The sequence below is a fragment of the Plasmodium cynomolgi genome, chromosome 11 (genome assembly GCF_000321355.1).
Source record: "Plasmodium cynomolgi strain B DNA, chromosome 11, whole genome shotgun sequence".
In the NCBI taxonomy this organism is placed as follows: Eukaryota; Apicomplexa; class Aconoidasida; order Haemosporida; family Plasmodiidae; genus Plasmodium; species Plasmodium cynomolgi.
The window spans coordinates 1,623,280-1,637,594 of record NC_020404.1 but is presented as its reverse complement, the minus strand read 5'-3'; the positions used below and the strand labels follow the sequence as shown (position 1 = coordinate 1,637,594).

At 43.7% G+C, this 14,315-nt stretch overlaps 4 protein-coding genes across 4 annotated transcripts; 2 read left to right on the top strand and 2 right to left on the bottom strand.

The window, feature by feature from the left end:
• Window positions 1–163: 163 nt before the first annotated feature.
• PCYB_114630 (histone H3) lies at window positions 164–684 on the top strand (the record flags this gene model as incomplete). Its single annotated transcript, XM_004223342.1, has 2 exons — window positions 164–551; window positions 617–684. The coding sequence occupies 2 exons, from the start codon at window positions 164–166 to the stop codon at window positions 682–684; spliced, it is 456 nt and encodes a 151-aa protein (XP_004223390.1).
• A 588-nt stretch (window positions 685–1,272) lies between these two features.
• Window positions 1,273–1,869, bottom strand: PCYB_114620 (hypothetical protein; the record flags this gene model as incomplete). The annotated part of the gene is made up of 2 exons (XM_004223341.1): window positions 1,273–1,543; window positions 1,769–1,869. The coding sequence occupies 2 exons, from the start codon at window positions 1,867–1,869 to the stop codon at window positions 1,273–1,275; spliced, it is 372 nt and encodes a 123-aa protein (XP_004223389.1).
• Window positions 1,870–6,586: 4,717 nt separating this feature from the next.
• Window positions 6,587–8,602, top strand: PCYB_114610 (transketolase; the record flags this gene model as incomplete). Its single annotated transcript, XM_004223340.1, has 2 exons — window positions 6,587–7,052; window positions 7,119–8,602. The coding sequence occupies 2 exons, from the start codon at window positions 6,587–6,589 to the stop codon at window positions 8,600–8,602; spliced, it is 1,950 nt and encodes a 649-aa protein (XP_004223388.1).
• A 916-nt stretch (window positions 8,603–9,518) lies between these two features.
• PCYB_114600 (trancription factor) lies at window positions 9,519–13,421 on the bottom strand (the record flags this gene model as incomplete). Its single annotated transcript, XM_004223339.1, has 2 exons — window positions 9,519–12,407; window positions 12,450–13,421. The coding sequence occupies 2 exons, from the start codon at window positions 13,419–13,421 to the stop codon at window positions 9,519–9,521; spliced, it is 3,861 nt and encodes a 1,286-aa protein (XP_004223387.1).
• Between the last annotated feature and the right edge of the window lie 894 nt (window positions 13,422–14,315).

The following is a 14,315-nucleotide window of genomic DNA, read 5'->3' as shown; positions in this document are numbered from 1 at the left end:
AAAGAGATTTATTTTATTTTATTTCACTTATTTAAAACACACACACGCGTAAGCACTTATAGCATATACTCACTCGTATACTAATTTACATACGCATACACGCATACGTTTTTTTTATTTTCATTTTTTTTCGCTTAACTAAACTTACTATTTACTTGAAAAAATGGCACGAACAAAACAAACGGCAAGGAAATCAACCGCCGGTAAGGCCCCCAGAAAGCAGTTAGCCTCCAAGGCAGCGAGAAAGTCAGCTCCAATTTCTGCGGGTATTAAAAAACCTCACAGATATAGACCAGGAACTGTCGCCTTGAGAGAAATTAGAAGATACCAAAAGTCCACTGACCTTTTAATTAGAAAATTGCCATTCCAGAGATTGGTCAGAGAAATTGCACAGGACTACAAAACCGACTTGCGCTTTCAGTCATCTGCAGTCATGGCTCTCCAAGAAGCAGCAGAGGCCTACTTAGTAGGACTCTTCGAAGATACCAACTTGTGTGCCATTCACGCCAAGAGAGTTACCATCATGCCAAAGGATATACAGCTAGCCAGACGTATTCGTGGAGAAAGATCATAAGCGTGTTGTATGCCGCTTAGATAACCACCCCTCTGTGTGTAGGGCTCAAGAGAGAAATCACCTTTCACCAGGACTGCTTTACTACCCACATTGGTTTTATTTTTTTATAAAATGGGTACTCACCGGCCAAGTGTGTGCCATCGTGTCGGCGTATGTGAGCGTACTCTCGGGTTTATTATGCGCCCGTCTGTTCGAGCTCCTACGCTTGTGGGTCCCCATGCGAGAGGAGGGGGGGCATCTCTGGTGAACCCCCGCATCCGCGTCCCACACACGTGTGCATATATATAAACATATACATATGCGGGCACATCATGTACATCCAACCCTGCTACCCTTTTTTTTTTTTTCATTATAGCATTCGTTTTACATGTACAGTTTTAGTTTTTTTTTTTTTTTGCAAATTTTTAAGGCTTCACTAGAAGCCATTACCATAGCTGGCATAAACTTCAAAATTGGGAGCCGACCTTTCGAGGCTTTTTCTCCCTTCGCAAAAAAGAAAGAAAAAAGAAAAATGCGCAGTTTGCCCCTTCACTTATGGTGTAGAAAAAAAAAAAAAGTGTGGTGGAACTCTCTTCCTCCGTGCGCAGCTGTCAAATGCAAGCTGGTGATAAACTCCAGTGACACTTTCGAAAAGTGGGCAAGTTGTATGCGGGTGCAACTACGTCATGTCTCCCGTTCTCCCCAGAGTCTTCACACCATCACAGCTTACGTAACAACGGATATTTTTTCAAATACTCCTTGACCGTGTCCTTATAATAGGGTTTCAACGCCACAGCTGTTTGTATGTTTTCCGGGAACTCCGTCCAAATTTTGTATTTCAAGCTTGCCTCCTCTAAAATGCTGGAAAGATTTTTTATTTCATTTGTGTCTTCGATCCGTAAGATGACCTTGTGCATGTTGTTTATTTTTTCCGCGCATAGGTACTCCTTCACCACTTGGTCTTCCTGATTTTCTGCAATAACGGCGACGCTGATAAGGGGGGAGAAGCGTCTACCATGTGTTTGCGCATTCATGAGCGAACGTGTGCAGATAAGTGGGCAACCGGGTAGGCATGCAGCTTTCTTCCCTGTAGACCTCCGGAAGTACACAGACTCGCGCCACAACAAAAACACGCATCCTCCGCTGCACTGAACAAACAGAGATACTTTTTTGAAACGATCGGAAAAGGTTATCTCGCTTGTGTGCAAAACTCACCACGCATGACATGCCTGGGCTATGACAGACCCCAGCGGCCATTTCTTATCCAAAATTTCCTTGTTCACCAAAATGTATTGGACGATTGGGTTTTCCTGCATTGGGTTCTCTGCGAAGTTTGCTTTTGTTTTCCTTTTTTTTTTTTTTTTTTATGCCTACTGTTTATATTTGCCTTTGGGATGGCAGAAGCGTTGAATGAGCAGAGCGCCAGTGGAGTGGGCCTGTCCTGGAATGTACGTAGGGGGCCAAGCACAAGATTTGCCTTACTGACCGGGTGATAGCTTTTTTGTGAATGGACCCGTTTAACAGGTGAATGGCAAACACAGAAAAAGGGGAGAGGGGGGAACGGAGGATTTCTCTTCTCGTAGGCAGTTACGGAAGGAGAGCAATCGAGTGTGGAACTGCTTCTCTTTTGTTAACACCTTTATACAGTTTATTATGTGGGGAAGAAATAAAATATGAACACGTCAGGCGATTTATATTCCAGAAAAATTTACGTCGTCGCGAAAACGGGCACGTAGAAATGGGTTTGACGTATTCAGATTTTATTTCTTCCCCTTGGTCGAAATTGCGTTGTTTTGTTGGAGCGCCTGTACTGTATGAGGCCTCTCCCTCCCCTTTCGCTTCTTCCCATTTGCTCTACACAACGGGGAGGTGAAGGTACCAAGAGTCAGGAGCCAGCTTAGCCACACAAGCTGCTATTCCCAAAGAAGATGCGATAAAAACTCCAATTGGGAAGATGCCGCGTACCGTGCTGTTGTCAGCTTCGCCATGTAGCTTTCACGTTTTTAATTAATGTACCAGCCCCACGTCAGTCGTGCAGGGCAGGTGTGTAATCTACCTTATGCACAACTCGTAAGAGTAGCCCGCTGGGTCATCCCCCGACATTGCTTCTTTCGTTTGCCTATTGGGATGACCCAACCATGTGCATTTTCACATAAGCTCCCACTACACACAAACGGAGGTTTGCTTCTACACCTCTGTTTGGAAAGTCGCTAAACGTTCTCCTTTTGTAACTACCCCCGCTTCAAACCAAATGGGGGTCAGAAGAATGGCAAGGAAGGAAGGGAGGGAAGATGTAGTACCCTCAAATGGGTCCAACAAACTTTTTTGAGTCTTTCCCATTTCGGCATATGGGCCGTTTCCGCTCCTTTTGAGCAACTTCGGTGAGGGGGATTCCACAACTCTACAGTGGAAGAAGAAGCGAACTGAGAGCACGGTGGGCACAAAAGCTCGTATGTTCTCTCCTCATGTGTGCCTACCAGTTATTTCACCAAAGAGTACGTTATATGCATGTTACTTTTTCTAAATTTTTTTTTGTTACCTTGTCCGATGGGTAACTAGCACTCACTCCCATCCATTGGGGACTTTTATTTTTTTTAAAAAAGTGGGGCTGTAAAAAGGAAGGAAAATGGCAACCACCCAGAGAAATGCCCCAACATGCTACGGAAAGTATTTCCAAAAAATGGAAAGGGTGAAAATTTCTGACTGTCATAGTTACTCATAAGTTGTGTTAGACGTTGGGAAGGGCACTAAGAGTGATCTATTCTTATGGCAGAAATATGATCAGAAAAAGAAAAAATAAAATAAAAAAAAAAAAAAAAAAGAAAAAAGATCACCTTTTGGTGAAATGGATCAGTTCACCTCAAAGAAAGGAACCAAAATCTCAGTGGAACAAACGCGTTGTAAATTTGCTCACCCCCTCGAAATTTTTCCCATCGCAATTTTCGTTATGTCAGTCTATTGTCTCGACTCAGGGTGATCATACCCACCATGAGTGGGATGGCCGTGGTGGATCTGCTTCCTTTTTGACATTATCAGGAAAGCAAACCTCGCAATAGGGGTGAGCCACTACAAAGGGAGGCACACCCCCGTGTAGAAGTCCCGCAGTACAAGCACTGCATATGCTGATAAATGGGGCATTGTGCGTAGCAGTGGGGATTCTACGCACTCACCACCACTGTGTGGGTACCTCCCCACCTGGGTTACCACAACAATAACGACCAGTTAGGAACATACCAAAGTGGATCCTTCAGGTGAGATAAAAACTTAGGGGAAATCTTACCTCCTAAATGGGTGCTACTACGTAAACCCCATGTGGGATTATTCTAACCAGCGCAGGTGGCAAATATGCATCCCCTTGGGACGACCCCCTTTTTTCTGCTTTATCAACAAGGCAAATAAACGTGCACACGCAGGTATATGTATTGTACCCTCTGTTCACTCTCTCTTCTTATTCCTCGTTCATTTTTTTTTCTCGTGTGCATTCCCTTTGGCTATGTTTTTCACTAAAATGGGTCATTACTAAATGGGGGGAGAGCCCCTTCAAACAGAGCAATAGGACTTACTATACATATGTACTGGCCTCACTCAGGTGCACCTCCGGTGTTTTAAAAAGGAATCGCAAAAAAAATGGATACTCTTTGTATTTTTTTTTATGCCTGTGCATGGTGAGCAATCGGAACGGATTGCACAATTCTTCCAACCTGTGTCACCTTCTGGATGACTCGCTTTTCGAACGAATAAAAAATGTATACAACGTTGATGTATCGAATAGGTCACGTCAATTTTGATGAGTTAACCCTCATGCGTATGTAACAATAAGGTAAAAAAAAAAAAATAATAAAATAAAGAAGAAAAACTCGACGTGTTAAAAATGCAATAAGTGTAGATAATCAAAAAGGGGAGAAACAGAATTGTAACCTTTCGCTGAGTTAAATTGTATTTCCCGTGGGGACGTCCCACAATTTTTTTTTTTTTTTTTTTTTTTAAAATTTGAAAGTTAATCTTTTGCGTAATTACTGCTTTTTCTTTTCTTCTTCGTTTAAAATGCATATACATGACGGCGTACACTCATCCACGCGAACAGCCAAAATGGTGAATAAGGATATGTGCTTACACGTACGAACGGATGCATATGGATATTGAGCGCTTCGTACATTTGGCGAACTGCCCTCTATCCCATTTCACACAAGCTTTCCTGTACTCGTATTATTTTTGCAATTCTTTTACCGAGCGCGAGTGAAACTTTTATCATGGCTGGGGGACATCACCTCATTACGCAGTAAAGCTGGAGCGCCCCACACGAGGGGGGGGTGGAATGTAAAACACCCCGCGTATGTTGCGCGGCGTGTACGTGTATATGTGCGCTCAAATAAACGCATTCGTGTACGGACATTGTAAAACACACCTGTGGCATACATGTGCTGCACGTACCCTGGCAGAAAATACAAAAGCGTGAATGCAAACAGCTTCTCTTTTCTTCTTCTTCCTCCCACTCACCCTGCAGCATTATCGAAGTAAATTGCCTATCCGAAAACCACAGCAATATTTTGTACAAATGCTTGTCAAGCGATGAGTCTTTAAAGCAAAATGAAATGTACAAACGTGTGAACATATCTGGAAGCTTCATAAAAATGTTAGCCCGAAGGGAAATAAAAAAAAAAAAAAAAAAAAAAAAGAGGGAGAGAGAGAGATAAAGAGAGGGAGAGATGGAAAGGTGGAAAGATAACAAAACTAAGCAAAAGAAAAACCACATGGAAATTTCCTGCGCGTCCCTTTTGCCGCACTCCTGTTTCATTTTTACGCGCCGTTTGCATGTGCTACCCCCGTTGCTCCACTGCACAGCTGGGTATAGTATACCCACGTCGCCTGGAAACTTCTCCCGGCATGTGCGGCCTAGTTGCGCACTCGACGTAGCCACCAGCGGGGGCGATAAGTTTGTTTCCTTCCCAAATGGCTTCTTTATTTGCTTTTTATTTTCTTCCTTATGTGCTTCTTTATTTGCTTTTTTGCCTGCCTATTTTTCTTTTTTTTTTTTTTTTTTTTTTTGCCACGCGTACACCGTGCTCTCGGCAGATGGCACTTGCGCATGCGCCCTCAGCTCCACAAGCGCAAACCACGAAAGCACAAAAAAGCGCTACGGTCGGTCGGTCCTACTTGCATGTGCGTACGTTTTGCGTGTAGTATGATAGGCCTACGCCGTGGGGTTGTGCCGTTCAGTTTGTATTTTATTTTTTCGTCATTGTGCGGCGTTTTGCTTCTCTTCGCATCGCTACTTTTTGTTTCTTTTCGTTTCGCCCCACTTCACTTTGCGTTCCTTAATTTGTTTTTTTTCGCCTGACCCTGCAAGGTGTTTTTTTTTATCACTTTTATTTCCTTAACCATTTTTATGACTTTCCATTTTATATGTTCCTTTCGTTTCATCATACATTCTGCAATTGCCCACACGGATGTGTAAGCAGGCGATACATTACGCAGCACTACGTCGGTATGTCGTATGCTCCGTGCGTGTGAAGTGAAAAAAAAATTGACTTACATGTTGCCTTCTTTTTTCAAACGGAGAGAGCAAACCAAAACGCGCATGTACCCATTTGCGCAACAGCACGCAAACATAGCATCATACCTGTTTGGAAATTTTTTTTTAATTCCCCCGGTTTGTTTTTTTTTTTCCGCAGAGAATTGCAGAGCAGCACGTGCGAGGATATAAGGTACAAAGCAAAAAACATTTATGACTATTTGCATTTTTTTTTCAAAACCATCGAAACGTTTGCCTGACGTGCGGTGAAAGCGTACAGCGGGAAGGAGAAGAATCCAAGCGGTCAAAACGGATCACCTGTCGAAACAGCCCAGTTGTCGAAATACCTGAGCGGTCGAAACAGCCCATTGTCGAAATATCCGAGCGGTCGAAACAGCCCATTGTCGAAATATCCGAGCGGTCGAAACAGCCCATTGTCGAAATATCCGAGCGGTCGAAACAGCCTAGTTGCCGAAGTGGCCAACCCTCCCCCCCCTTTCCAACCGAGCACCCCAAGCAGAATGAACGGCGAAATTGACCAAAAATGCATCAACGAAATTCGTATGCTGTCGGCGGAGCTGCCGCTGAAAGCCAACAGTGGGCACCAGGGAGCGCCCATCGGGTGTGCGCCCATAGCGCACATTTTGTGGGCCTATGTAATGAACTACTACAATGAGGATACCAAGTGGATGAACCGGGATAGGTTTGTCCTCTCCAACGGACATGCTAGTGCTCTCTTGTACACCATGCTGTATTTAACCAAGCAAGGACTAACCATGGAAGATTTGAAGAACTTCAGGCAGTTGGAAAGTCTAACCCCAGGTCACCCAGAGAAACACATCACCAAAGGGGTGGAAGTAACAACCGGACCGTTGGGACAAGGAGCTTCAAACGCAGTTGGGATGGCCATCTGTGCACATAACTTAGCTGAAAAATATAACACAAAGGAATTTCCCATTTTTGATAATTATATATATGCCATGTGTGGTGATGGCTGCATGCAGGAGGGAGTATTCTGTGAAGCAGCTTCCCTTGCTGGCCACCTCGGCTTAGGTAGATTAATCCTTTTATATGATGACAATAAAATAACCATTGATGGGAACACAGAGTTATCCTTCACAGAAAATATAGAAAAAAAATTTGAAGCTTTAAAATGGGAAGTTAGAAAAGTAGCCAATGGGAATACCGACTTTGAAGGAATATTGACACAAATTGAGGAAGCGAAAAAGAACACCAAACAGCCGTCTTTAATTATCGTGCAGACTGCATGTGGGTATGGGACCAAGGTAGAGGGGACATGTAAGTCTCACGGATTGGCATTAAAAGAAGAAGATTTAAAAAAAGCGAAACTATTTTTTGGGTTGGATCCAGAGAAACAGTTCCACATTTCGGAGGAAGTAAAAAAGTTCTATGAAAATATTGTACAGAAAAAAAAAGAAAATTATCTCAAGTGGAAAAAAATGTTTTGCGATTTTACAGTGCAGTACCCTGAGAAGGCACAAGAAATTATGAGGAGATTCTCTAAGGAGCTTCCCCACAATTGGGTCGAAGTGTTACCTAAGTATACTACTTTGGATGCACCTGGGGCGACTAGAAATCTATCCGGGGTTGCCCTAAACTGCATTAATAAGGTCCTACCCGAGTTGATAGGCGGGAGTGCAGACTTGACAGAGTCTAATTGCACCGCCTTGAAAGAAGAAAAAGATATCTGCAGAGATTCCTTTGCAAATAAATACATACGGTATGGGGTAAGGGAACATGGGATGGTAGCCATCACCAATGGGATATATGCCTATGGAGGATTCGAACCCTTTTGTGCAACTTTTCTAAATTTCTATACCTACGCATTTGGTGCTTTAAGATTAGCCGCATTATCCCAGTATCACATTTTTTGTATAGCGACCCATGACTCAGTCGAATTGGGAGAAGATGGACCGACTCATCAACCGGTTGAAGTGTTGGCCTTACTTAGAGCGACTCCTAATTTGAATGTGATTAGGCCAGCTGACGGGAATGAAGTCTCAGGTGCGTATTTGTGTCACTTTACGAACCCAAAAACTCCCACCCTTGTTGCCCTCTGTAGAAATAAAGTACCTCACTTGAAGAACACCTCGGCAGAACAGGTCCTAAAGGGGGCCTACGTTTTGGAAGACTTCGACAACGCTAATGATAAGCAGAAGGTCATTTTGGCTGGATGTGGTTCGGAGCTCCATCTCTGCTTCGATGCGAAGAAGATTCTAACCGAGCAGCACAATTTAAACGTACGCATTGTCAGTTTCCCTTCGTGGAATTTATTCAGGCAGCAGTCGGAGGACTACCAACAGTCGGTGATGATGCACCACGACGCAAAGGTTGTTAGATTTTACATAGAGCCTGCTTCCACCTACGGCTTCGACACCTACTTTAATGTCTACCTGGGTATTAACCAGTTTGGGTACTCTGCCCCGAAGAACAAAATATGGGAGCACTTAGGCTTCACCTCGGAGAATATCGTTTGTAAGGTGCTGGCCTATATAAAGGCGAAGATGCACCCATAGAAGCGGGAACGCTACACGGGAGCAGACCGGTGCTGCGTTCACGCAAGTGAGCCGCTTCAGCACCTGCGCAAAATTGCGCCATGCAGTCGGTCCCCCATCTTTATATTTTTTAAAGTACACAAAATGCACAGTTCATTAACCCCACTTGAATTAACGCTTTTTTTTTAAAAAAAAAAAAAAAAAAGAAAGCCGTCCATATTTGTTGTGCTTCACATTACATATTACGAACGTGCATTTCCCCCCCAACCACCTTTTAAGTAGTTACAAAAGTGGCCGCGGCTGCCCTGCCACCTGCGCATCGGGGTGAGTAGCTAAAAAAAAAAACACTCAAAAAGACTAGAAAAATGCGTTAAAAGTATATTAAGTAATAAAAAAAATAAAATATAGTATAGTATAGTATAGTAGAATAATGGGGAAGCGTGCCATTTTGAATCGTGCCTTCTTGATATTAGCTTCCGAATATGCATCCTATTTTTTCCTCCAGTCCTTTCCGCTTAACCATCCTCCACAAGCTTCTCACCTTTCTGCCTAAGCTTATGCTATCAATGAAACTGTTTAATCACGTGGGCAGTCCACGGTGGGTAGGATTCGGGGAGGAAACTTCTAACGGTTAGTATGCTAACATAGTGAAGGGTTAACACCACGTAGAACGTAAAAAAAAAAAAAAAAAAAAAAAAAAAAAAAAAACAAATGTACACAAATTGGGGGGGAAAAAAAACGTGGTTTTTTGGAAGGTACGCGTTCAGCACGCACGAGTAGCAGCGTTGGAGTGGGTGGGTACTAGGTCTCGCACGCGCATGGACTTGCTGCGATCGCGCAGCGCACACGGGTGTGCGTTTTAACCCCTTTGGAACTGCACGTGGCTGCCCATGAGTTGCTACCCTCGCGTGCTAGCCCAGGCGCATTTGCCTCGCCGTCAAGACAACTGCCTTTTAAACAAAAAAATATTCCTCACGTGGTAGGTAAATATGCCCTGCGCGGTATTCACCTGAATGTCGTCATTCTGTATGTCCAGAACAGTGCCCTCGACGACCTTGCCTTCATCCACGACGAGCACTTCGTCGTTTATTCTGTTTGGCTTCAAAGGAATCACAGCATCGGACACGATGCTAAAGGATGTTTTCTCGGTTGCTATTTTTAGTATGGTGTACAAGCTCTTCTTCATCACCTCTGTGACTGTCCCAATTTCGTTGTAGAAGGGCCCCGGAGTTATAACCTTTATCATAATTCCTTTGACTAGCCAAAGTGGTGACGCCTTCCCTTCATTATTCTTATCTCGATGCATGTCGAAGAAATTAGACGCATTGACAGAGCCAGAATTGCTCACCCCTCCACTGATGCCACCAGTGCCTTGGACATCATCCCATTTTCCTAACCCCTTCGAGGTGCTGTTTTTACCGCCTCTTCCCCTGCTATCGTCATATCTTTGGTCGGCATTCAAATTGTGGGAACCGGGTGCTGTCTCGTACTTTCCATTAACGAATTCTTCTGCCGTGTTGTTCTTTCTGGTGGCACTTTTTTTTCCATCCTCATTGATTCCTTCTCCCCTGCTATGTGGTTCGTTAAAATTAATCGGACCATTTGCTCTCCCATTGTGACTGTAGTTATAATTGGTGTTACTATTTGGGTGATTTTCGTGTGACGTCCTGGCCCAGTTCCCTTCGAAGTTTTTCTGGTCGTGCGGACGAAGTGCATCGTTCTCCACTCGAAAGCCCCCGCCGCTTTCATTCCTGCTGTGCGGCAATGGTGGGGGCGAGTGCTGGTGACTGCTATTCGTTCCTTTCCACCCGTTCGATTGGTTCCACGGCGCGGCATGGGAAGAAGCGTTTGCACCATTTGCGGCGCGCGCGACTGGGTCGTGGCCGGGGGCGTCCCCCTCAGGCGGGCGGTGACTTCCCCTCCAGCGCTCCTCATCGTAGTTGCCGCTGTACGCGCCCCTGTACCCGTCATGCCTGCCCCCGAATTCGTTTCTTCGCCAGTCGGCGCCCTTCCTTACGCTTTCGCTGTAGAGCGAGGACTCGTACCCAATCCGGTCGTGCCTGGGGCTTCTGTCACTCCTGTTTCTCCACCTCGCGGAAGGGGTGTCCAACCTCTCCCCCCCGAGTGCCCCCCCAAGCCCGTTGCTCTCCCGTTCGTTGTAGTACCTATCATCCGTGACGTTGTAATGCTCCCGGAACGAGTCCGCAATAGCACATTCGCTTCTTTTCTGCCTAATGGTCTTCGGCTTGATCTTCAACAGCAGAGTAAACTCATCCCGTTCGGCATCTATAACATCTCCGAGGAGGCCCTTATAAACCCCACTTAATATTTTCACAGTTTTTCCAATGAACGACTGGTAGGTATTATTCCTTCTTGGGAGCATACTACTATTCGTTCTGAACAAATTATTATGTGTGATAATTCTTTTCTTCTCATTTTGGTTTCCTGTAAGTATGCAGTTTTCATTATCCAGGACAACAAATCCGTTATCCTCAATCTTTTTGTTAATCTTAGCAAAAACTTTATTCTTCCAAATATAATTCACCACAGCAACTTTATTTTTATGGATCCCTCGGACGACCTGTATGACATCTTTCGCTTGGATAATATTTCCATTTTCATCTTTGCATACTTGGCCTACTGCTGACCGTTTGGATGTGATGGTTCCAATTGTTGTATGCAAAGTTTTGTTATGACTAGTTAGTACTCGAATGTGTTTATTTTTGTCGATGTATGTTAGTATGCCAATCTGCCTGTCACTGAGTTCTATTAGGTCTCCGATGGAGAATCCGTTAAGGGAGTTAATTCCACCGAGCCCTTCACTGGTACTATGCTCACAGGCTGAGAGGTCTTGAATGGAAGAACGAAATTCGGTGTTCAAAGAGGGAGAGAAAATAAGCGCAACATTTTCTTTATAATCAAGTAACGAAATTAGTCCACTTTTTCCTTTATGAATTCCATTGATAACCGTTACGTTATCCCCCTCAAGAAAATATTTCGTCACATCAGTTGGCAGGAACTTAAAATTTTTAGCTAAATTGTCCGGATTTATGGTTAACACATTATCACTCACATTTGATATGGTCCCTATAAGGTTATACAATTCGCCTTTCATAATTTTCACCCTCTCCCCCTTCTTAAACAGGTGTAGCGAATTTTTATTAATAAAAGATTTGCTTACGTGCAAGTTGATGTCCTCCTCATTGGTATTATTTTTGTTGAAGTCTCTAATTTCCGTAAGGGTAATATTAGCATTTTCGGATATGAGATATTTTATATTCATTTTTTTTAGCAGGTAGCCATTTTCTTCAAAAATATTGTTTTGATATTTAATCGTTCTTGGGTAAGGTCCATGTTCAATGACTCCTCCTATTTGTTCGATTTCTTCTCGATCGAATAATTTTTTTAATGGCCTTTCTTTTTTTTTCTTCCTCTTAATTTGTAACGCTTCGTCTAACATTTCCAACTGTTCATTTGTTGCTGCAGCATTTCTCACCTCCCCCCCGGGCATTATCACTCCTGCAGGGATGATGGCCCTGCTCCCATGATTATTCAAATCGAATTTATTATCCCCCAAGTAGTAGGACTCACTTTTCCCATTATGTTCATCGAACATAGAAGAAGGTCCCTTACTCATGGAGGAGGTAGTCAAACTTAAGTGATAATTCCCCTTCTTAAAATGGTTATACTTATCATACTGGATTCTCGGGATTAACCTCACGATGGCATAGATACCCTTTTCGTGAACCTCAAATATTTGCCCTATATCATTCATGTAAACTCCTCTCTTAATTCGGACGTACTCATTCACCTTTGGGATGATAACCTTAGAATGGCACATTGAAAAAATGGATGTTAATTCTTGCACTGGTACGATGGTGATCTCATTTAGGTTTATAAATTTGAATCCCAAGAGGAACCTTTTTAACATGTAGAGACTATCTGCCTCTACATATATGTATCCTTTGAGATTGTCCGAGACGTAGACTCCCTTAATGTTGAAATCGTTGTCTTTTAACTTCATATATTTGTAGTAAATTCCCATGGCTATATTTCTCTCGACTCCATTTTTGAACAACTTTATTAGCCACATTTTTGGGCTATCAAACGTGGTCAAACATTCTCCTTCATCGAAGTATTCGTCCTCATCTCCGGACATCTCCTCATCTGTTAAGGTCTCCCCATCCGTAAGGGTATCTTTTATTTCCTTTTCATTTTCGTACCGTTGCGATAGCTTGTTAATAGTTTGTGCTAGATGGTTCGTTCCACTCTTCAGCTTCGTTTCGTACATTTTTTTCTTCTCCAACTTTTTTGCTTCTTCGAATTCTTCTACGTAGGAGCTGGCGTATTCCTCCTCCTCGTCATCATCACCCACTTGCGCCTCTGTGTCCAGGAAGGTCGACATGTATCTCTTCTTTGACAGCTTCCTTTTTTTCACCCCACTCCCCCCCTTGCTGCTTGCCTTTCTTTCTCTGTATTCCGCGTCTACATCGTCGTCATTTCCGTATCCTTCATCATCGTCATCTCCGTCGTCTTCATCATCGTCATCTACGTCGTCCTCATTATCGTCATCCTTATCGTCATCCTGATCGTCATCATCATTATCATCCTCCTCCGCTTCGTTATCCACGTAGGGAGACGTGCGTTTGTGCTCCTTTTTCCGCTTCCTGCGCGCTCCTCCTTCGGCGGAGTCCTTAACCTGGTCACCAGCAGCGTTATCAGCGCCCTCCGCAGTTTGCTCCTCCTCATGTTCCCCTTTCCGGGAGGAGCTTTCGCCTTCCTTCACTTCCTCATCGTCTCCGTTGAACAGTTCGTTTCCCTCCATGCTTGACTCGCTCATGTTATTCGCCCTGGTGCAGCATAAGGGAAGAAGGCAGTTGGGATCCGGTCCTCTGCTTCTCACTGCTTCGCTTCCGTCCCGCTTTTAAAAATAGGTAGCCCTTTTCCGCTTTGCACAGTAAATATATGTACGTACCACTACGTTCTTCTCGTAACGCGCCGCATACAGGGGGGGTAGGCGGCTAAATGCGCTCCCCAAGCAGATCGGCAAGGGGCTGTTAACCTTTTCGAAGGGGGCACTCAAACTATGCAAACGAGTTAAATGAATAAAAAGGGAACCTTAAAAAAATTGCGCCTCTCCACTTTTGCAAAAGCTTCACGTGGAGAAATGGCAAACGGGAAAGCAATCCACTGGGTAAGCAGTCAAATGGGTAAGTCGTCAACTGCGTAAGCAGTCAACTGGGTAAGCAGTCAAAAGGATAGGCAATCAAAAGGATAGGCAGTTACTTGGAAAAATAATCACATAGGCACGAAAATGAAACTGCGACGGAGGTGAATGTCAACATGGGCAATTCAGCGAATGCGCAAATGGGCAAACGTCGCGAACAAGTTGCGAGTTTGCTGCAAGCTTACTGCGCCAATTTGGCCAATCCCGCGAAAACGCCTTTCACTTCAGTTCATGTCACACGTTATGTAAAATTGTATACGCATATGTATTAATGCATATGCCCGTATAACAAGGCCGAACGAATTGCATGCCGTGCGGTCCTTCATCTTTACTGCGCTCAGTTTGTAGTCCACTCGAGTATTTCATTTTTTAATGCGCTGTCATGCCTTTTCATAAAAAAAAAAAAAAAAAATCGGTATACATTTATCATTTTTTTTTCTCCCGTTTTGTAACCCCTCATTTTTAATGCAACGTTTTTTATTTTTATTTTTATTTTATTTTTTATTT